The 22,949-nt window shown below is 52.2% G+C and overlaps 1 protein-coding gene across 1 annotated transcript in view; it reads left to right on the top strand.

Annotated features, from left to right (window-relative positions):
- The window catches only part of mta1 (metastasis associated 1), a 28,026-nt gene extending 5,959 nt beyond the window's left edge, over positions 1-22,067 (top strand). The window contains exons 3-18 of the mRNA XM_067242990.1: positions 584-677; positions 7,296-7,422; positions 7,858-7,921; positions 8,780-8,897; positions 9,601-9,703; positions 10,040-10,139; positions 10,844-11,032; positions 12,803-12,877; positions 13,359-13,417; positions 14,256-14,488; positions 15,400-15,551; positions 15,938-16,127; positions 16,211-16,300; positions 16,598-16,750; positions 20,779-20,925; positions 21,423-22,067. Coding sequence (XP_067099091.1) covers positions 584-677; positions 7,296-7,422; positions 7,858-7,921; positions 8,780-8,897; positions 9,601-9,703; positions 10,040-10,139; positions 10,844-11,032; positions 12,803-12,877; positions 13,359-13,417; positions 14,256-14,488; positions 15,400-15,551; positions 15,938-16,127; positions 16,211-16,300; positions 16,598-16,750; positions 20,779-20,891 — 1,860 coding nt within the window. The 3' untranslated portion in view covers positions 20,892-20,925; positions 21,423-22,067. The remainder of the gene's footprint in view (positions 1-583; positions 678-7,295; positions 7,423-7,857; positions 7,922-8,779; positions 8,898-9,600; positions 9,704-10,039; positions 10,140-10,843; positions 11,033-12,802; positions 12,878-13,358; positions 13,418-14,255; positions 14,489-15,399; positions 15,552-15,937; positions 16,128-16,210; positions 16,301-16,597; positions 16,751-20,778; positions 20,926-21,422) is intronic.
- The last annotated feature ends 882 nt before the right edge of the window (positions 22,068-22,949 follow it).

The raw sequence follows: 22,949 nt of genomic DNA, 5'->3' as shown, positions 1-22,949 counted from the left end.
CCTCCACCCTCTCACTCCATCTCTCCTCCACCCTCTCACTCCATCTCTCCTCCACCCTCTCACTCCATCTCTCCTCCACCCTCTCACTCCATCTTTCCTCCTCCACCCTCTCACTCCATCTCTCCTCCTCCACCCTGTCACTCCATCTCTCCTCCTCCACCCTGTCACTCCATCTCTCCTCCTCCCGTCTGTAGACTCCAGTCTTCTTATGACCTCTCACCCTGAAGGCCACAAAGTTCATGGGTTGGTCAGGACCTCTGGAGAGGGAGTGAGAGATGAGTCGTCAAACGGCAGATGTTCCGTTTCAAACGCGGTCTCACTTCACTTTGGGAATATTGTAGACCCCCCCCCCCTCATCCTCACCTCTTCTCTCCCCCACTCGTCATCCCTCCTTCTCCATCCCTCTTCGACCTCCTCGTCCACATCCCGGTCAGAGGGTCTCCGGGAGCAGAACCCTATTGACCAGGGCCGCGCTGTTGTCTGTGCGGCTGTCACACAAGCCTCAACCTCCGCTCGCTTGTCCACAGACGTCGCGTGATGTCGTCGGCCTGTTGCCGTGGTAACCCTGTTTGTCTGTTTGCAGACGGCCAATGGGAACGTTGAGGCCAAAGTGGTGTGTTTCTTCCGACGCAGGGACATCTCCAGTACACTCATCGCCCTGGCGGACAAGCACGCCAGTGAGTAACACTTCGCCCCAGCTACTCTACTCTATTCTACTCCGCTCTACACTACACTACACTACTCTAGCCTGCTGTACTCCACTCTGGCCTACTCTACTCTACCCAAGCCTACCCTAGCCTGCTCTTCAGCCTGCAGGGGTGTGTGTGTGTGTGTGTTAGCTGGCTCTGCAGTGTGAGCTACTGTTTGGAGAGGAGGGCTGAGCTGTGGAGCCAGAGCGCTGAGGGCTTCAGAGAGAGAGAGAGAGAGAGAAAAGAATGAGGGGGAGCATGAGAGAGAGCATGAGGAAGCACGAAAGAGACGGGGGGGGGAGAGAGGGGGGGGGGAAGAGAGAAGAAGAGATTGAGAGGGAAGAGGGAGAGAAAGAATCTAGTGGAAGTTTGTCAGTGGCCACCCCTCAGACTGCAGCAATATGCCTGCCTGCCTGCCTGCCTGCCTGTCTCCACATGTCCCTCTGGCTGGGTCTCCACATGTCCCTCTGGCTGGGTCTCCACATGTCCCTCTGGCTGGGTCTCCACATGTCCCTCTGGCTGGGTCTCCACATGTCCCTCTGGCTGGGTCTCCACATGTCCCTCTGGCTGGGTCTCCACATGTCCCTCTGGCTGGGTCTCCACATGTCCCTCTGGATGGGTCTCCACATGTCCCTCTGGCTGGGTCTCCACATGTCCCTCTGGCTGGGTCTCCACATGTCCCTCTGGCTGGGTCTCCACATGTCCCTCTGGCTGGGTCTCCACATGTCCCTCTGGCTGGGTCTCCACATGTCCCTCTGGCTGGGTCTCCACATGTCCCTCTGGCTGGGTCTCCACATGTCCCTCTGGCTGGGTCTCCACATGTCCCTCTGGCTGGGTCTCCACATGTCCCTCTGGCTGGGTCTCCACATGTCCCTCTGGCTGGGTCTCCACAGCAGCACAATGCTAGATGACCACTGAAGCAGGTTCCTCTGGTCTGATTGACCTCCTGGTAGAGTGAGCTGTCTGTTGGGTCCATTCACACACCAGCCGTCGCGTTTGAGAGCGTGTGTGTTTTGAGAGCGTGTGTGTTTTGAGAGCGTGTGTGTTTTGAGAGCGTGTGTGTTTGAGAGCGTGTGTGTTTGAGAGCGTGTGTGTTTGAGAGCGTGTGTGTTTGACAGAGAGTGTGTGTTTGAGAGAGAGTGTGTGTTTGAGAGAGAGTGTGTGTTTGAGAGAGAGTGTGTGTTTGAGAGAGAGTGTGTGTTTGAGAGAGAGTGTGTGTTTGAGAGAGAGTGTGTTTGTGTATGTTTGAGAGCGTGTGATTGTGTTTGAGAGGGTGTGAGTGTGAGAGGGTGTGAGTGTGAGTGCGTGTGTGGGAGAGTGCGTGTGTGAGAGTGCGTGTGTGGGAGAGTGCGTGTGTGGGAGAGTGCGTGTGTGGGAGAGTGCGTGTGTGGGAGAGTGCGTGTGTGGGAGAGTGCGTGTGTGGGAGAGTGCGTGTGTGGGAGAGTGCGTGTGTGGGAGAGTGCGTGTGTGGGAGAGTGCGTGTGTGGGAGAGTGCGTGTGTTTGAGAGTGCGTGTGTGGGAGAGTGCGTGTGTTTGAGAGTGCGTGTGTGGGAGAGTGCGTGTGTTTGAGAGTGCGTGTGTGGGAGAGTGCGTGTGTTTGAGAGTGCGTGTGTGGGAGAACCAGTGCGTTGCCCGTGGCGCTAATGCAGCTGGTGATGAAGATGTCGGTGAGTTGATTCGCTGTCAACTTAATTGGCGTGTTGGCAGAAAAGGGGCGTGTTCTGCATAGCTACATAGCGGCTCGTGCTCCATATTTCAACGTGCGCTTAAGGAACGCACGTTGAAAAGGATAGGATACGAGGGGTTTGAACAAAGGTTAGCGCCTAAATCTTCCAGCGTGGCAGCCAGCAAAACCAACGAGACTTTCTGGCAGCATCCTTGTGAGTGTGTGTGTGTGTGTGTGTGAGTGTGTGTGTGAGAGTGTGTGAGAGTGTGTGGAGACCCTCAGTGACCGGGCTGGCAGAGTGGAACTCTATCAGTGTGTAGGGCAGGGTTGTTAATTCTGGGGAGGACCACACAGAGACGGTGTGTGTATTCCTGTGTGTCGGTCTGTCTCAGAGAACCACTGTTTATTTTTGAGAACTTATGTATGTGTTCTTGATGTGTGTATTCTTGGACTCTGTGTGTGTGTTGGGGGGGGCTCCTTCTTTTGAGTCATTGTGCCTGTGTGTGTCTGTGTGTGTCTGTGCGTGCCTGTGTGTGTCTGTGCGTGTCTGTGTGTGTCTGTCTGTGTCTGTGTGTGTCTGTGCATGCCTGTGTGTGTCTGTGCGTGTCTGTGCGTGTCTGTGCGTGTCTGTGTGTGTCTGTGCATGCCTGTGTGTGTCTGTGCATGCCTGTGTGTGTTTGTGTGTGGAGGGAGTGCGGGCCTCTGCTAGCAGATCCAGACATTTGCGAGATGTGAAAAGGGGTGTGTAGTGCAGGGGTGTGTAGCTCAGGGGTGTGTAGTGCAGGGGTGTGTAGCTCAGGGGTGTGTAGCGCAGGGGTGTGTAGCGCAGGGGTGTGTAGCGCAGGGGTGTGTAGCTCAGGGGTGTGTAGCGCAGGGGTGTGTAGCGCAGGGGTGTGTAGCTCAGGGGTGTGTAGCGCAGGGGTGTGTAGCGCAGGGGTGTGTAGCTCAGGGGTGTGTAGCGCAGGGGTGTGTAGCGCAGGGGTGTGTAGCTCAGGGGTGTGTAGCTCAGGGGTGTGTAGCGCAGGGGTGTGTAGCGCAGGGGTGTGTAGTGCAGGGGTGTGTAGCGCAGGGGTGTGTAGCGCAGGGGTGTGTAGTGCAGGGGTGTGTAGCTCAGGGGTGTGTAGCTCAGGGGTGTGTAGTGCAGGGGTGTGTAGCGCAGGGGTGTGTAGCTCAGGGGTGTGTAGTGCAGGGGTGTGTAGCGCAGGGGTGTGTAGCTCAGGGGTGTGTAGCTCAGGGGTGTGTAGCGCAGGGGTGTGTAGCTCAGGGGTGTGTAGCGCAGGGGTGTGTAGCTCAGGGGTGTGTAGCGCAGGGGTGTGTAGGTCAGGGGTGTGTAGCGCAGGGGTGTGTAGCTCAGGGGTGTGTAGCGCAGGGGTGTGTAGCTCAGGGGTGTGTAGCGCAGGGGTGTGTAGCTCAGGGGTGTGTAGCGCAGGGGTGTGTAGCTCAGGGGTGTGTAGCGCAGGGGTGTGTAGCTCAGGGGTGTGTAGAGCAGGGGTGTGTAGAGCAGGGGTGTGTAGAGCAGGGGTGTGTAGCTCAGGGGTGTGTAGTGCAGGGGTGTGGGCCATATCCTGTCTGTGTTTCTGGCTGGGCCCGGCCACCAAGGACAAGGAGAAGGAGAGGTGGGGAAAATCAGAGGGCCTGGTGACTGTGGACGTGTAGTGTGTGTGTAATGTAGTCCACGTAAACGAGGCTGTATTTAGTGTGCGTGTGTGTGTGTGCGTGTGTGTAGTTGACAGGAGTTTCCCCTGAGCAGCAGGCCCTGTGGATCGTGTTGGACCAGTTTCTAGTTGAGATCTGGATCTCTTCTTCACAGCCTCAGTGTGCACGCGTGTCTGTCTTTGTGTGTGTGTGCGTGTCTTACTGCATGTCTTACAGTGTGTTTGTCTTTGTGTCTGCATGTGTTTCTGTGTTTGAGTATGTGTGTCCGTGCCTGTTTGTCGTGGCGTGTGTCAGTCGAAGTGTATGTCTCTGTGTGTGTGTGTGTGTGGGGGGGGGCGGGGGGGGGGAAGGGGGAGAGAGAGGTGGGGGGGTGTGGGAGCGGTGCGTGCGTGCATGTGTGCATGACTGCAGTGAGTCACAGATCAAATATTTTCCTCGCTGGGTCGGAGAACCTTCCCTCGCTGGGCCTCAGGACTCCGCCCTCCTTTATTCTTAGCCCCTCCCCCCCCCCCCCACAGGCAGAACAGCCTCCTGACTGGTCAGTCACCTTGAGAGACACCTTCCAGAGCGAAGCCCTCCGGGCATGTGACTTTCCATGACTTGTTTGTTTTGATCTTTTGTGGAGACAGCGCGACCCATAACCTCCCTCACGGAAGCTTCCAGTGAATGACATGGTTGTAGTTGCGGGAGCACGACGCGCTTCCATTTGACACGTATCCGTTCAGCAGACGATCGTATCCAAAGCCACATGCGAAGAGGGCTTTTGGAAAGTACAGCAGAAGATCAAGGATCACAAGTATGGAGTTATGTCAGTATTTTGGCGGTCAGAGTCGAGGAACAGTCTTTGTTTCCCAGGCACAGTGCAAAGCAGCCACATCTCAGCTACCGGGCACAGTGCAAACACAATAAGACCTCAACCACAGCACACCCCTACCCTGTCTATGATAGCACACGGTCTGTGAGTGGGTCTGAGGAGCAGAGAAAGACCTGGGGCCTCATGGTGATGAGCTGTAGGATCCCACACAGGCAGGTAACGCTACTGCACTGACCCCTCCCCTCCCCTCCCCTCCCCTCCCCTCCCCTCCCCTCCCCTCCCCTCCCCTCCCCTCCCCTCCCCTCCCCTCCCCTCCCCTCCCCTCCCCTCCCCTCCCCTCCCCTCCCCTCCCCTCCCTCCCTCCCTCCCTCCCTCCCTCCCTCCCTCCCTCCCTCCCTCCCTCCCCTCCCCTCCCCTCCCTCCTGCTCTCCCTCCCTCCCCTCCCTCTTGCTCTCCCTCCCCTCCCTCCCGCTCTCTCCCCCTATCCTCAGGTCTCTCCTTTCCTCCCCCCCCCCACCCTCGTCTCGTAAGCCGTCTCATTCATCAATAATTGATAATTGGTAGGGACAGGTGAGATGGAGAGGCAATTTGCTGGGAGTATGGTGCTGTGCCAGGAGATTGGGTGTGGATGAGGAGGAGGAGGAGGAGGAGAGAGAAGGGTAGAGAGAGACAGCAGGACTGGGGGGTGGTGGGCTCCTCCCTCTCCTCCTCCTCCTCCTCTCAAGGGCACACACGCACTAAGGGGTTGATATGATGACCCCCTTGCTCGCTGCACAGTCCAAACCCTGCAGCCTCACATGAGCGCACACACTCTCGTGAACGCGCGCACACTCTCTCATGAACACACACACACACTCTCTCGTGAACGCGCGCACTCTCTCTCTCGTGAACGCGCGCACACTCTCGTGAACGCGCGCACACTCTCGTGAACGCGCGCACACTCTCTCTCGTGAACGCGCGCACACTCTCTCTCGTGAACGCGCGCACACTCTCTAGTGAACGCGCGCACACTCTCTCTCGTGAACGCGCGCACACTCTCTCGTGAATGCGCGCACACACTCTCTCGCAAACGCGCGCACACTCTCTCATGAACACACACACACACTCTCTCGTGAACGCGCGCACTCTCTCGTGAACGCGCGCACACTCTCTCGTGAACGCGCGCACACTCTCTCTCGTGAACGCGCGCACACTCTCTAGTGAACGCGCGCACACTCTCTAGTGAACGCGCGCACACTCTCTAGTGAACGCGCGCACACTCTCTCGTGAACGCGCGCACACACACTCGTGAACGCGCGCACACACTCTCGTGAACGCGCGCACTCTCTCTCTCGTGAACGCGCGCACACTCTCTCTCGTGAACGTGCGCACACTCTCTCGTGAACACGCGCACACTCACTCTCGTGAACGCACGCACACTCTCGTGAACGCACGCACACTCTCGTGAACACACACACACACTCTCTCTCATGAACACACACACTCTCTCGTGAACACACACACACACACTCTCTCTCATGAACACACACACACACTCTCTCTCATGAACACGCGCACACTCCCTCTCGTGAGCGTGCACGCACACAGACACACTCTCACTCTCACGCTTTCCTGAACCCACTCACACGCACACACACACTTGCCTCAGGCACTTCCTCACTCAGAGCCCGTGCTGGGTTCCCCTCTCATTAGGCATGTGACCATGTGATGGAGGTAGGCACATGATCCAGCCTGGCTCGCAGCCTCTGTTGCCTCACAGGTAGAGCTGGTGTGTGTGTGTGTGTGTGTGTGATGGGGACTGGGTGTTAGAACGAGAGAGGGTGAAGGAGTATTGATTTGGGCCACACATCCTTTCTCCTGAAAATCCCCTGATTGCTTTTGTTCTGCTTTGTCCGTCCCTCTCTCTCCCCCCGTCTCCCTCCTCCTCTAATGAAACTGGAAATGAACCGGAGCACGCGCCCACTGGCTCCTCAACCTCTCTCTCTCTCTCTCTCTCTCTCGGCTCTCTCTCTCGGCTCTCTCTCTCGGCTCTCATTCTCTTTTTCTCCTCTCTCCCCTTCCTCATCCCCCAGCTACCTGGAGGGGAGAGGGATGGGGAGAGAGGGGTGGAGGGGGGTGATGAATAGACGCTCTGACGGAGTGATGGTGTGTCCTTATTGGATGGTCACAAGCCAGTCCTGACTCATAGAGAATAATAAACACCCACTGAACATCCTGTCTGTCTCTGTACGTCTTCGCTGGGCCTTCTGTGTGTGTGTGTGTGTGTGTGTGTGCGCTAGTATCTAGTATGGTACCTTCATTCAGTTAAGGTGTGTGAGAAGCCTAGGCGTGGGTGAATGTAGGAACATTTCACTTGAATTGATGACGCCAATTACATTTTATTCTGACTGCACAGCTGACTTTGCTTGTGTCTGTGTTTATCGTTGTGTGTGCGGGTGTGTGTTCATCTTTGTGTGCGTGTGTGTGTCAGGGGAGCTGGAGGAGGAGATGGAGAATCCTGAGATCGTGGACCTGCCTGAGAAACAGAAACACCAGTTGAGACACAGAGAGCTGTTCCTCTCTCGCCAGCTAGAGTCTCTACCTGCAACTCACATCAGGTACCTGTCTCTCTCTCATACTGCCCCTATAGCCTGTCTCTCTCTCATACTGCCCCTATAGCCTGTCTCTCTCTCATACTGACCCTATAGCCTGTCTCTCTCTCATACTGCCCCTATAGCCTGTCTCTCTCATACTGCCCCTATAGCCTGTCTCTCTCTCATACTGCCCCTATAGCCTGTCTCTCTCTCTCATACTGCCCCCACAGCCTGTCTCTCAGCCCCTGTACCCTGTCTTTCTCTCTCAGCTCTACTAGCAGAGCATCTCTATAGGCCTTCCGCTCTGCTGTTGCAAACCGCTATTACAGTTCACCAGTCTAGTCTGTGAATGGTTTCGACACCTCCCCCCCCCTTGTCTGTGATTGGTTGGTGACGCTTTTCCTCTGTCTATGATTGGCTGACGACACCTTCCTCCTGTCTGCGGTTGGCTGATTCCAGGGGAAAGTGTTGCGTGACCCTGCTAAATGAGACGGAGGCTCTGAAGTCGTACCTGGATCGCGAGGTAGGTGACTAGGACTCCTGTGGCTGTCTGAGCTCTGAGACACAGCGTGACAGCTAGGCATCAGGATTATCTAAGTTTGTGATAGAGGGACTGTATGTAATAGAGTTTGTGTGTGAGAGACGGGGAGTGTGTGTGTGAGAGAGAGAGATACATTGTGTGTGTGTGAGAGAGAAGGGGAGTGTGGGTGTGTGTGTGTGTCTGCTTGCAAGAGAGAGCAAGGTAGTGTATGTGAGGGATTGTGTGTGAGTGTTTATGAGTAAGAGTTTAGAAGTCTTGGTTTAGTTGAATTATTCAGTGTGTTGACCCAGAATGTTCTCCTCACACTCAGTAATGAGGAGGCTAGAGACTCCACTAGCAGTGAGGAGCAAAACACACACACTCACAGATATACAACGTATACACAATTACCACATACACAACATATATACACTTACCACACCCACACAAACATACTTGCACAAACATCATCTCTCACACACTATATGCACACTTATCACACACACAAACAAACTCACACCCACTCCACAAGCAACCACACACACACACTCGCATTCAATTCCCTCTTTCTGGTCTTCAGTCTCATTTTGTTTCTCTCCCTATCTCTCTCCCTTTGGGATCCCCCCCACCTCTCTCTCTCCCCCTCCATCCCTCCCCCCACCTCTCTCTCTCCCCCTCCATCCCTCCCCCCACCTCTCTCTCTCCCCCTCCATCCCTCCCCACACCTCTCGCTCCCTTTCTCCCTCTACCCTTCCCCCACCTATCTCTCTCCCTCCCTGCCTCCCCCCAACTCTCTCTCTCTCTCCCTCTACCCTTCCCCCCACCTCTCTCTCTCCCTCACTGCCCCCCCCCCCCCTCCAGGATGCGTTCTTCTACTCCCTGGTGTACGACCCCCAGCAGAAGACCCTGCTGGCGGACAAGGGGGAGATCCGCGTGGGGAACAAGTACCAGGCTGACATCACGGACCTGCTCCCTGAGGGTAGGACCACGGTGCCGGCACGGATCACACAAAGCTGTCTCATAGTGTGTCTGTGTGTGGGTGTGTCTCTTGTTTAAGTGTCCTTGTGGGGAGCAAATGTCCTCACAAGTATAGTTTAATATGAAGAAACTTGACCACTAAAGCTTTTCACAGGTTTTAGGGTTAGAATTAGTGGACGGTCTTACTAGGGGTCGACGGCGCCATTATTAAACATCATTTTCAAAACCGATTTGCTGATTTTTTTTATAATTCTTTCTTTTCATTATTTGGTCATTTTTGCTTCTTGTGTTTTAAATTTACTTCTTTAAGTTTTACAAAATTTTTACAGAATGCTGCTGGATGCTCCCTGCCCTTTTATGTTGTTGTTGTTATTATTATTATTATTATCAATATTAATGTTATTATTAACAGTTCTCAGAATTAAAGATATGGTTAAAAGAATTGAAAGACAGTCTTTGTCAGAGCCCTTTTTATTCTTAATTTTGACATTAACTTTCGTTTTTACACGAGACATACATATCGGTTCAAAATATCGGTTAGCGGTGTACTTGATCTGTAATTATCGGTATCGGCATCGGTCCTGAAAAACCCTGGTCTTACCCATGTTAGATGATATTAAGGATTAGAGAGAACTTGTGTTGAATAGGAGTGAATGATCGGGCCCCACTAGGATAGATAAGTGTGTGTGCGTGTGTGTGTGTAGGGGAGGACGATGGCAGGGAGCTGACCAAGCTGGAGGAGAGGGTATGGGACCCCAGCAGTGTGCTCACAGAGAAACAGATAGACCAGTTCCTGGTGGTGGCTCGGTAAGATGGACTTCCCTCCCGCCCTCTTACCCCAGTCAACAACATGGCTCCAAAGGTTTAACCTCAACTATGTGTGTCTGTCTGCCTTATTTGGTTCCTTCCTTCCCCCCCCACACTCTCTGCTTCTCTACCTCTCGCTCTACCTGTCTTTCTACCTGCCTCTTTATCTACCTCTCTCTACTTCCCTCTACCGATATCTCCCTCTCTCTATCTCTCTCTACCTTTCTCCCTACCTCCCTCTCTCTCTCCATCTCCCTTTCTCTGCTTCTCTCAATCTCCCTCCATCTCTCCCGGTCTTTCTCCCCCTCTCTCCCCCTCCCTCTCTCTCTGTCTCAGGTCTGTTGGTACGTTTGCCAGAGCTCTAGACTGCAGTAGTTCTGTTCGACAGCCTAGTCTTCATATGAGTGCAGCTGCTGCCTCCAGAGACATAACCTTGGTAAGCATCACGCATACACACACACTCATACATACACACACACGCATACACTCATACATACACATTCACACGCACGCACACGCATACACACACACACACTCATACAGGGTCAGGGTATAAGTGAGCATGAAGCAGTGCTGTTGGCTCTGGGTGTGTGTGTGTGTGTGTGTGTGTGAGAGAGAGAGAGGTAGTGGTAGTCCTGGTGTAAGGTACTAAGAAGCTGACATCTCCAAATCTCATTCCTGGCCCTGGCCTCATCTTCCCCATGTGGACTGGTTCTGCCCCAGTTCTGCTCCTCATATTTAAACCATGCAGGCTAGCCTACAGCTACACTCACACACACGCACACACACACGCACACACACACACTCACAGGGTATGGATACACACTCTGATCCCTCCTGAAGTTCCAAAGCAATGAAGTGACCCCTAAGAGAACAGACCCACCTGTGAATGGATTAACACCAGCCGTCTGGCCCCTCTGCCTCCTTGTGTGCCTCCTTGCCCTCTCTCCTCCCCCTTCCTTCTTCTTCCCTCTCTCTTTGCTCCTTCCCTTCTCCTCTTCCCATCCCCCACCTTTCCTCATTCTTCTCTCCCTTCCTCTTCCCCCCCCCCTCTTCACCCCCCTTTCTCACTCCCCCTCCCTTCCACCTCCCCCTTCCTCCCTCTCATTCTCCCTGTCTGCTCCCCCCCCCCCCCCCCAGTTCCACGCCATGGATACACTCCACAAGACGGGCTATGACATGACGCGGGCCATCGCGGCGCTGGTGCCGCAGGGGGGGCCTGTGCTCTGCCGGGACGAGATGGAGGAGTGGAGCGCCTCCGAGGCCAACCTGTTCGAGGAGGCGCTGGAGAAGTACGGCAAAGACTTCACCGATATCCAGCAAGACTTTGTGAGTGGAGAGAGAGTGGCTGTGTGTGTGTGAGAGAGAGTGGCTGTGTGTGCGTGTGTGTGAGGAGAGAGAGAGAGAGACCACCTTGGATTGTCAAATACCAAATCTGGATATGAATAAGTAGCCTATGGTTGTTACAATATTGTGTACGGCCAAACCAGCATGGCAACGCCCGATCTCGGAAGCTAAGCATGGTTGGGCCTGGTTAAAGTTGGGCTAGGTAGAGGGTTATTGAAGGTCCATAAGACCTGAGACGGCAGGTGTGCAATGTCATCTGAAGGAATGTTGCTCTGCAAACGCTTAGCAACCCTCACTGCTGGCAACCCACATTGCTCAGTATGAATGAAGACATGAACAACAGTGAACATTTTCAACTGAACGTAGGGTTTGAAATGGATCATGTTGCCATGTGGTTGGACCAGATGCAGCACGTGTGGCTCGCCAGATGTTTGATGAAGAAACCAAAATAGACTGGTGCCAAAATGTTTTCAACTAATTAACTAAAAACCAGCCCTGCTACATAATTCGTTACAACACAGGCCATAGTCACATCTTTTTTTTTTTTTTTATATATATAGAAGTGAAGCAATTTTCTGCAAAGCGACGGGGACAGTGGCTCGCTGTGTGTGTGCTGGCCTGTTCACAGCAATACAAAACATTTTTGATTTGGTCGGTCGACCTGTGTCGCTCGCCTGCGAATCACTTGTTGCGAGTGGTGGCCTGGAAGTCGTCCTGTGGTAGGAATCCAAGTGGTGTTAGAAGGTGGGATTTAGAAAACATGAGGCGAGCCTTGAGTATGGTGTTCCCTCCTCCCTGAGAGATAGAGACAGATAAAGAGACTGATGCAGTGAGAGAACGAGAGAGGGAGAGATGGGTGGAGCATGAGTGAGTTTATCAGACTGCAGAGCCTGTGTGTGCGGGCGCGTGTGGCTCTGACCAAGATAGAAACACACAGGTCTCATTTGGAACAAGGCAAGGCAAGGAGACTGAGTGTCTGGTGTAGCTTAGTGTTTCTGGTGGTGCAGCTCAGCGTTTCTGGTGGTGTAGCTCAGTGTTTCTGGTGGTGCAGCTCAGTGTTTCTGGTGGTGCAGCTCAGCGTTTCTGGTGGTGCAGCTCAGTGTTTCTGGTGGTGCAGCTCAGCGTTTCTGGTGAGGCAGCTCAGTGTTTCTGGTTGTGTAGCTCAGTGTTTCTGGTGGTGCAGCTCAGTGTTTCTGGTGGTGCAGCTCAGCGTTTCTGGTGAGGCAGCTCAGTGTTTCTGGTTGTGTAGCTCAGTGTTTCTGGTGATGCAGCTCAGTGTTTCTGGTGGTGCAGCTCAGTGTTTCTGGTGATGCAGCTCAGTGTTTCTGGTGGTGCAGCTCAGCGTTTCTGGTGGTGCAGCTCAGTAATGCCCGGGGTGAGAGGAGTGTTGCTGCAGTCGGCTTCACCCTGGTGCTGTGGCCAACCGAGAGCCTCACTCTGCCACCTGCTGGAGGCTCGTCGTCGGTGCCCCTGAATGCTCCTCTCAGCCTCACACACGCACAACCAACGGTCTTTATGGGTGGGGCCAAACCTGGCAACCCTTCAATTCCCTTTTGCCTTTTTCAAACTTTCAAACTTTTCTTCTTCTTCTCTTATTTTATTTTTACATTCAACCACACCACAGCCAAAACTTTATCAACAACGAGAATGATGACAGACTTATACGAATGATTCCCTAAGTATCATGAAGCAGGCAAGACCTCGCTTTTTCGTCTGCCATTTTGAAACAGTGTTTCTCTGTGTTGTCTTCAGCTGCCCTGGAAATCGCTGACCAGCATCATAGAGTACTACTACATGTGGAAGACAACCGACAGATATGTACAGCAGGTAAACCAGAGCTGACGTTGCCATAGTTACCCAACACCATCTGTGTCAAGAGACTCGGCCTGACTCATTTTGTTTTTCTCCACTTTCTCTCTCTATCGCGCTTTCTCACTTCCTTTCTTTTCCGTATTCTATCTCTGTCTCTCTTCCTAACTCGATCGCCCCTCTCTGTCTCTCCATTTCTCTCTCTGACACACCTTCGCTACGTTGCTTTCTCTCTCTCTGTCTCTCATATACTCTCTCCATCCCTCTGAGTCATTCTCCCTCTCTGACAGTCTCACCAACTCTCTCTCTCACTTTCTGTCTCTTATCACTTTCAGTTCATGTTCGAGTTGAGAGATATTTCAAATGTTGCCCATTTTCAATTTCAAGTGAGGAGATATTTCAAATGTTGCCAAAGCGAGCATGCCATACAGCTGTCACTTCTTAGCACGTTCTCTCCCCCTCTCTCTCCCCCCCCCCCCCCCCCATCTATCTCACCCAGAAACGGTTAAAAGCGGCGGAGGCGGAGAGCAAGCTGAAACAGGTCTACATCCCCAACTAGTGAGTACCTGGGAGGGGCGGGGTTAAAGGCTGGGGCCGGCCGTTCATCTCCATGGGAACCTGCTGCAGTTGAATTGGTCTAGATTTTATGGACTAAGTTGTCAAAAGCCTCCATTTCAACAAACCAACCATGGTGACATCGACTGCAGCCTTGAACATTCATGTCACATTTTAGCTCCGCCCCGGCCCCTTCTAAATAGCCCCTCTGGCACTGACAGTGTTGATAAAGATGTGTGCTGCACATCTCCGGCCCCGAGTCTTTCAGCTTTTCCAAGCTCAATTGAATTACTTATCAACAAATGATTAGAGACTGCTGTCTGTTAGGGTAGTTGTGTGTGTGTGTGTGTGTGTGTGTGTGTGTGAGACAGGATGTGTGTGTGTGAGACAGGTTCCTGTGTGTGAGACAGGTTCCTGTGTGTGAGAGACAGGTCTGTGTGTGAGACAGGTTCCGGTGTGTGTGTGTGTGACAGGATGTGTGTGTGTGTGTGTGAGACAGGTTCCTGTGTGTGGTTGTGTGACGGGTAGTGTGTGTGTGAGACGGGTAGTGTGTGTGTGTGTGTGTGTGTGAGACAGGTTGTGTGTGTGACACAGGTTGTGTGTGTGTGAGACAGGTTGTGTGTGTGAGACAGGTAGTGTGTGTGTGAGACGGGTAGTGTGTGTGTGTGTGTGTGTGTGAGACAGGTTGTGTGTGTGTGTGTGAGACGGGTAGTGTGTGTGTGTGACACAGGTTGTGTGTGTGTGAGACAGGTTGTGTGTGTGAGACAGGTAGTGTGTGTGTGTGAAAGCATGGCTGTGTGTGAGACAGGTGTGTTTCTAAGCCGGATCCTCTCTCCCCCAGTAACAAGCCCAACCCCAACCAGCTCAGTGGCAGCAGTGTGAAGCCCGGCCTGGTGAACGGTGCTGCGCCTCCAGCTGCCGTACCCCCTGCAGCCCCCGCAGCCCCCGCAGCCCCCGCAGCCCCCGGAGCCCCCGGAGCCCCTGGAGCCCCCGGAGCCCCTGGAGCCCCTGCAGCCGTCCCCGGGGCCCCCGGACAGACGCCTGGCCTGGGCCGGGCCTGCGAGAGCTGCTACAGTACGTAGAACACAGCACCGCCACAGAACTGGGCCGCTCCTGACCAGACCGGACTGGACTAGACTGGAATCGATTCAACTGGATCTAAGTGGACTGGAATAGGCAGGGCTAGGCTTGACTGGGCTAGGTTGGACTGGGTTGGGCTGGGTTGGACTGAGTTGGGCTAGGTTGGGCTGGGTTGGACTGGGTTGGGCTGGGTTGGACTGAGTTGGGCTGGACTGGACTATGTTGGTTAAGGCTAGGCTGGGCTGGGCTTCAATAGTCTGGGCTAGGTTATGTTGGGCTGGGCTAAGTTGGGGCTGGACAGGGCTAGGCTAGGTTGGGCTAAACTCGTTTAAACTGGGCCATGTTGGTCTGGGCTAGACTAGGTTGGGCTAAATTTGTTTAAACTGGGCCATGTTGGTCTGGGCTAGTTTATGTTGGGCTGGGCTAAGTTGGGGCTGGACAGGGCTAGGCTAGATTGGGCTAAACTCGTTTAAACTGGGCCATGTTGGTCTGGGCTAGACTAGGTTGGGCTAAATTTGTTTAAACTGGGCCATGTTGGTCTGGGCTAGGCTAGGTTGGGCTAAACTCGTTTAAACTAGGCCATGTTGGTCTGGGCTAGACTAGGTTGGGCTCGGCCAGGCTGGGCTGTAGTAAACAGTACTGTACTGTGGTGTACATGTGTTCTTCATGGAACACAAATGGGACTCGCCCGAGAGAGAGGAAATAAGAGTGGGCTATCTCCTGGGCTATTTTTGTGGTGGTAATTAATTCAGTCATAAATGATTAAAGTGTGTGTGTGCGTCTCCCTGTTTGTGTGTGCGTGCATGCCTTTTTTGTGTGTGCGCGTGTGTGCCGTGTGTGTGTGTGTGTGTGCGCGTGTGCCTGTGTGTGTGCGCACGTGTGCCTGTGTGTGTGTGTGTGCGCAGCCTCCAGCTCATACCAGTGGTACTCGTGGGGCCCCCCCAACATGCAGTGTCGCCTCTGCGCCTCCTGCTGGACCTACTGGAAGAAGTACGGAGGGCTGAAGATGCCCACCAGACTGGACGGAGAGAGGCCCGGACCCAACCGCAACAACATGGTACACACACACACACACTCGCATACATTCTCACAGAGGCACACGCTTCCACTCATCCATGCACATACACACAGGCTCGCAAAAACGTGCACAAAGGCACACACACAGAGACACACGCATTATGCAGGCGCTTGCGCACGTACACACACACGTACACACAAACATGCGCAGAAGCGCCCTCGTGCGTACACTCGCACGCTCGCACTCACAGAAACGCACACACTTGCATGCACATATACACATACACACATTCACATGCGCACACAGACGTGTACTCTCTTACGCACATGTGCAGGGGAGGAACACACACACACAAATACACAGACTCGGCCTCCGCCACGTGACCTGCTTGTCCTGTGACCTGGCCTGTTCCCTCTCCGTTCTAGAGCCCTCACGGTCTACCCATGAGGCATAGCGGCAGCCCCAAGTCAGCGGTGAAGACGCGGCAGGCGTTCTACCTCCAGACCACGGCGGTGACGCGCGCCGCCCGGCGGCTCTGCCAGGACATCATCCGGCCTCGCTTCCTGGCCCGCCACCCCTACCTGCCCCTCAACGCTGCCATCGTCAAGGCTGAATGTAGGTCCCTGACCCCTGACCTTAAACCCCCCCCCCCCCCCCCCCGTGTGTGTGTAACCGACAGTGCTGTGTGTGGTTCCCAGGTGCTCTGCGTTTGCCGGACATGCCTAAGAAGGTCGTGCCTCTGAAGCCTGGGGTACGCAAGCCCCTGGAGACCGTCGTCAGGTACCTGGGTAAGAGGAAGTGATGTCACCACCCAGTCTCTCCCCTCTCTGGGGCCCTTGGAGAGAGAGAGGGAGAGAGAGAGGGAGAAAGAGAGGGAGAGAGGGAGAGAGGGAGAGAGGGAGAGGGAGAGGGAGAGGGAGAGAGAGAGGGAGAGAGAGAGAGAGAGAGAGAGATATGTTCCAGAGCTCTCTTGGCCCTCTATCTCTCCATTACTCTCTCTCTCTTACATTACCCTGCCTGCCCTCCCTTTTTCCTCTCTCTTTCACTATCAAACTGTGACCCTCCCCCCCCCCCCCCCCCCCCAGAGGCCCACCCGTGCCCCCCCAGACCGGATCCCCCTCGTGGCCCCACCATCTCCACAGGCAGCCTGACGCCCATCAAGTCATCCCCCATCCTGAACAACGGCTCCCCCACCATCCTGGGGAAACGCACCTACGAGCAGCACAACGGCCAGGAGGGTGAGGCCCAAACACACACACTCACACAGATACACACACACACATGCAGATACATGCATACACACACGCGTGCGCACACACAGAGATGCAGAAGCACAGAATCATACACAGAATGAGGAGAGAGAGCACTTCCTGTCTCTAACCATGTCCTTCCTATCTCGTTCTCTCCCTTAACCTCTCTTCCTTCCTTTTGATCTCTTTTCTGTCTCAGTCAAGTCAACTCGATTGTATTAATCCCACTAGGGGAAATTTGTTTGTAGACAGGTATTGAAACACATTCAAGCCTTCATAAATACAACATAAACAGCGTACCTGACACCACACAGAGACAACAACACAATACAGTACAGTACTTCATGTTGAAACCCAGAAATGACTTTCGTCAATGAATACTTAGTGCCATTCATTTATGCAAATGTAGCCTCCCAATAGCAAAACAAACAAGAGTCCCCAAGTCTTTTTGTTCTGTGGCTGGAAACTCTATACGTTCTTCCTGAAGGCAAGAGCTCAAACTCCCCCTTCAGGGGATGGTCAGTACATTTAGTCATTTGTACAAGCCAATATGGCCTGGGTCTTCCTTACGACCTGTGTCTCTACACTCTCCTCTCTGTGTGTCTCTACACTCCCCTCCTCTCTGTCTCTACACTCCCTTCCTCTCTCTGTGTCTCTACACTCTCCTCCTCTCTGTGTCTCTACACTCTCCTCCTCTGTGTCTCTACACTCTCCTCTCTGTGTGTGTGTCTACACTCTCCTCTCTGTGTGTGTGTGTGTGTGTGTGTGTGTCTACACTCCCCTCCTCTCTCTGGGTCTCTACACTCTCCTCTCTGTGTGTGTGTCTACACTCTCCTCTCTGTGTGTTGTAACGGTGGCAACCCCAGGTAGTGTAAGTTCCGACGCCAGGCAGGCCCAAAATCCTGCCACTTAACTAACATGCGATACCGTCAGCAATTTAACGGAAAAGAGCGAATGCAAATAAAGGAGAAAAGCTCAGAAGTTTGATTCAAGCGTACGTGGTACTCTTTTACTAAACAACCCAAACAATAAACACACAATCAAAAAAATCACATAAGTCTCCCCTTTAACCCACGTCAAGGCAAACGCAACAGAAAACATTAGCAACTTCAATGCCTGTATCACTCAAAACACGAAATAAACAAAACGATGCAGTTGAAACAGTTTGTGAGGGTGTGTGTGTGTCGGTTTAGGTGCGTTTATGTGGTGTGGAGCAGCTTGAGAGTCGCACGGTACGAGCAAGGTGCTCTCCCGTCTGAACTCACGGCAACGTTGATAGACAACAAGGATCTGCCCCGGTCCACATGGAAATAGAACGGCAGGTTGGCGGTTCAGGCTGACGACCAATTTTGAATCTCCGTGAGAGAAATCCGGGCTTTTCCAATGACGGGTGGTTTTCCGTGTTGCGTTGGGAGGACTTCTCCAGAACACGAACTCCCACACTCTTGGCGGTAGGCAATATGACCCGTATCCAACGAACTGGGTAACTCCCTCAGGCTCACTTTGACTCTCTGCTACTGACGTGGCTGTTTCTCCGTCTGTGGCTGTTTCTCACTCTCCCGCCATTGATTCTGTGAGCACCCTATATGCACAGGAACCACTCCCACATTGACGTGAATTGGAAGTTACGTTCATGACATGAAGTGCTCTGCTACAGTGTGTGTCTACACCGTCCTCCTCTCTGTGTGTGTCTACACTCTCCTCCTCTCTGTGTGTGTCTACACTCTCCTCTCTGTGTGTGTGTCTACACTCTCCTCCTCTCTGTGTGTGTCTACACTCTCCTCTCTGTGTGTGTCTACACTCTCCTCCTCTCTGTGTGTGTGTCTACACTCTCCTCTCTGTGTGTGTGTCTACACTCTCCTCTCTGTGTGTGTGTCTACACTCTCCTCCTCTCTGTGTGTGTGTCTACACTCTCCTCCTCTCTGTGTGTGTGTCTACACTCTCCTCCTCTCTGTGTGTGTGTCTACACTCTCCTCCTCTCTGTGTGTGTCTACACTCTCCTCTCTGTGTGTGTGTCTACACTCTCCTCCTCTCTGTGTGTGTCTACACTCTCCTCTCTGTGTGTGTGTGTCTACACTCTCCTCCTCTCTGTGTGTGTCTACACTCTCCTCTCTGTGTGTGTGTCTACACTCTCCTCCTCTCTGTGTGTGTCTACACTCTCCTTTCTGTGTGTGTGTCTACACTCTCCTCCTCTCTGTGTGTCTCTACACTCCTCTCTGTGTGTGTGTGTGTGTGTGTGTGTGTCTCTCTACACTGTCCTCTGTGTGTCTACACTCTCCTCCTCTCTGTGTGTGTCTACACTCTCCTCCTCTCTGCACCAACCCTCTACAATGCGAGTAAATCACTTGCATATGCGACCAAATTTCACGCTGGGCTACTAAAAATGATCTTTAATTAGCCAATGGATAGTAAATTGTTTGATTTCACTCGCCTGTGACTGAGTTAGAGGCAAATAATAAGTTTAGCGCAGATTTCAATGACGCACCGTCGCTTGACTGCGAGTTAACATGATTGGCTGCTATGACAACAGACGTACAATTAGTTATTTTGCTGCTGCTCAACGACGAAAACGGAGATTGCCAAAGTAACGGATTTGACGCTCGTCGGTAGATTTTTTTTTTGACGCTAGGGAAGGTAAAACGCTATACTGCGTCTGTTGCTTTGTCTCACAAAAAGATCGACTTGATTTTTACGGCACTCGTCACGCACAAAGAGATGGATGCAAAAAAGCTACAATTCCAGCCTGAGCATAAAACGCTTAATGCTCTTTTTTTTTCTTTTTTTTTTTTATCAAGACAATTTGAGATTACTGTTCCTTGTTCAGATTATTCTTGCTCTGCTAATCAGCTCTGCCAACTGCGAAAGAGCCTTCAGTGCCCAAAAGAGAATAAAATCAGATGTCCGCAGCAGTCTCACATCCTCACGCCTTTCAGACCTGATCTTTATTTCAACAGAAGGCCCAGAGCTTCAGCAGTAGGACTATGAACCATTGTCAGCACTAGAGAGGTGGCTGAAGTCTAGTAGCAAGAGAAAGCCATTTGCTAAAAATGGTAGATTAAATCCATATGCAACATACAGAATAATTCAGACAGATAATGTACTTGCATTGTTCATGCATTTCACGTAAAAAGTCTGGCGGGTAAAATAAAAAATGTACTAGCCAATGGCACCTCGAGCTTCATTGTGTCCGTAGAGGCTTGTCCACTCTCCTCCTCTCTGTGTGTGTGTCTACACTCTCCTCCTCTCTGTGTGTGTGTCTACACTCTCCTCCTCTCTGTGTGTGTGTCTACACTCTCCTCCTCTCTGTGTGTCTCTCTACACTCTCCTCCTCTGTGTGTGTGTCTCTCTACACTCTCCTCTCTGTGTGTCTCTCTACACTCTCCTCCTCTCTGTGTGTCTCTCTACACTCTCCTCCTCTCTGTTTGTCTCTCTACACTCTCCTCCCTTCCTCCCTTTTTTCCACTTAGTTGTCTGTCTGTCTCTCTGTCTGTCTGTCCTCTCTGCGTGGCTCTCCCTCTGTGTAGCTGTCAGGGTTAGCTGTTCTGTTCCATAGCTTGGGGCTACAGCTCATGTTGTCATGGCAACCTGGCAGGGAGGCAAACTCCAAAGACAGATTAACGAGTCCCGCGGGACGTCACCCACAATGCCTTGCAGCTGGACCACATCTGGCCCGGGGCCGAGGAGGAGCGAGATGAGCATGTGCCTTCGGAGGGATGATGGGGTGGAGGGTGTCACCCTGCAGGCCAGTTCTGCAAATGGCAGGATAGGAGTTTTGCGTGAAGCCCGGCTTCCAAAACAGGCAGTACCTCATACGACCAACAGAGGGCAGGAGAATTAAGTTTTTGGTTCAGCAGCTCAGAAAATGAATAGTCAGTGATGCAGAGGCCTGCTGTGTGAGTGTGTGTGTCTGTGTGTGTGTACTGGTACGTGCTTGTGCGTACCTGTGAATGTACATGTAGGAGATTTTGAGCGCATCTGCCCAGGCACATCCATCCTAACAACCTGTCTCCCTGCAGGTACCAAGCCCAAGACTATGACCCCCCAGTGGGACATCATGGGCAAGCGTGTGGCCGAGCCGGGCCGGGCCTCCGGACCCCCCATGCAGGACGAGGTGCATGAGCTGGACTGAGACCGGAGGAGGCCGACCTTTGTCCTCCAGCAAGGTAGCAGACAGCTGCTATCCTCCTCAGTTCTGGGAAACAAGGGTCATATGATACAGCAGACTTCAAGGGATAATCATGCTGTGTGTGTGTGTGTGTGTGTGTGTGTGTGTGTGTGTGTGTGTGTGTGTGTGTGTGTGTGTGTGTGTGTGTGTGTGTGTGTGTGTGTGTGTGTGTGTGTGTGTGTGTGTGTGTGTGTGTGTGTGTGTGTGTGTGTGTGTGTGTGTGTGTGTGTGTGTGTGTGTGTGTGTGTGTGTGTGTGTGTGTGTGTGTGTGTGTGTGTGTGTGTGTGTGTGTGTGTGTGTGTGTGTGTGTGTGTGTGTGTGTGTGTGTGTGTGTGTGTGTGTGTGTGTGTGTGTGTGTGTGTGTGTGTGTGTGTGTGTGTGTGTGTGTGTGTGTGTGTGTGTGTGTGTGTGTGTGTGTGTGTGTGTGTGTGTGTGTGTGTGTGTGTGTGTGTGTGTGTGTGTGTGTGTGTGTGTGTGTGTGTTTTCTCCTTCCAGCGGGGTAAATGATATGGGAAAGGTATTTTTTCCATGCGCAGAGATGATGGAAGCCGGGAGCGATCACGGCATCGTAACTGTCAAACGCCCTCTGTCTGCGGGAGCCTGTCACATGGTCACAAGACCAACCAATTGTATTTGGGAACAGAGTTTGGCACCGGCCAATTGAATGGACGGATCTAACTGTACAGGACTGTGTTAATTACTTACATTTCTTGTATTGACTGTCATTGTAATTATTATTATTGTTGTTATCATTTCATTTTTTACCAACTATAACTCTGAGCTCATCGGTTAATTGTTGATAAAACAATGGAACTTTGGGGGGGGGGGGGGTTGAAGCTACGTGAATACTGCTTGCTGACCCTGTGGAAAGGGCAGATTGTACTATAAGCCACTTGCATCATTTTTTTAACAAGTTAAGTGTACAAGGAGATGAACTTTTGATTTCAATGATATGAGTTAAAAAGTCATCGGTTTGTGTTCTGCGATTTTGAAGGCTTCAGAGGGTTCTTCTGTTTTGTGAGCCGGTCTAACTCTTTGGTCAGAGAGGTTTAACTTATTGAGAAAGACATGCTGTTTTTTCTACCTTTTTCACAAGTAATGCATCTATGCTTCAATGATGTAATTAAAAAAATAATTGATTTTTTTCTCTCCTGTGATAATTTATGCTATATGCCTAAAGGCTTCCTGGTGTCAGAGACGGGGAACAATAAGTTATCCCGATTACTGTGAGAAATTACTGTCGATAAGTTTCAGGAAGTATAAATATTTTCCCATTGATGTCCGTTGCGATGGGTAAAATTAATTTCGTTAATTTCCTTTTATTTTGTCATTAACTGGCATACATCTAGCCTATTAACAAAAAAATGAAATTCTAACTCGCATGTAGGTTCTCATCAGCTAAATGTAATGGTACGATGAATATTAATATAATAGATCAATATGCATATATTTAACTTGCTTAGATGCTTTCTCCAACACATGACCTCGGAGCTCGTAGGTGTCTTTTCTGCCTCCCAAGGATTCCAACAAACCGAAGCAGTTAGACCTGAGCTTCACCTGGAATAAGACGAGGGCACCACTCCCAGGTATCCAAGAAAGTTACTATAATTAGTGCGTTAAGAGGCACCTCGGCTTGTGAAACACGATAGCCTCCACAGTTAACACCACGGCAAACTCCTCAAATATTTATACCCCTGGGTGGCTGAAGGCAATAAAGAGGATCCTCTCACGTAGCCTACGTGGGGATGATGTCGTGACAGTTTTTTCCGGAGAAGGGGGTTAAAGGCTCTATCAGGGCGCATACCCGCCATTGCGGCCCCCAGCGGGAGTTTCCACTGGAATATTCATGACCGTCACGGAGAAGCATCATGGATGAAGAGATGCCCGACCTAGACAGATTTAAGTTTTCCTCTAAAAACGTGTTCCCGTTGGATACGCTACTTTGAAATCGTTGGTTAAACAGAACTGAGGCGTCTATCCCCATATTGAAACTAAACTGCTGGATCTGGTCATCGCTACAGC

Source organism: Osmerus mordax, chromosome 9 (assembly GCF_038355195.1).
Source record: "Osmerus mordax isolate fOsmMor3 chromosome 9, fOsmMor3.pri, whole genome shotgun sequence".
Taxonomy (NCBI): Eukaryota; Metazoa; Chordata; class Actinopteri; order Osmeriformes; family Osmeridae; genus Osmerus; species Osmerus mordax.
This window is presented reverse-complemented; position numbering and strand designations above follow the sequence as displayed.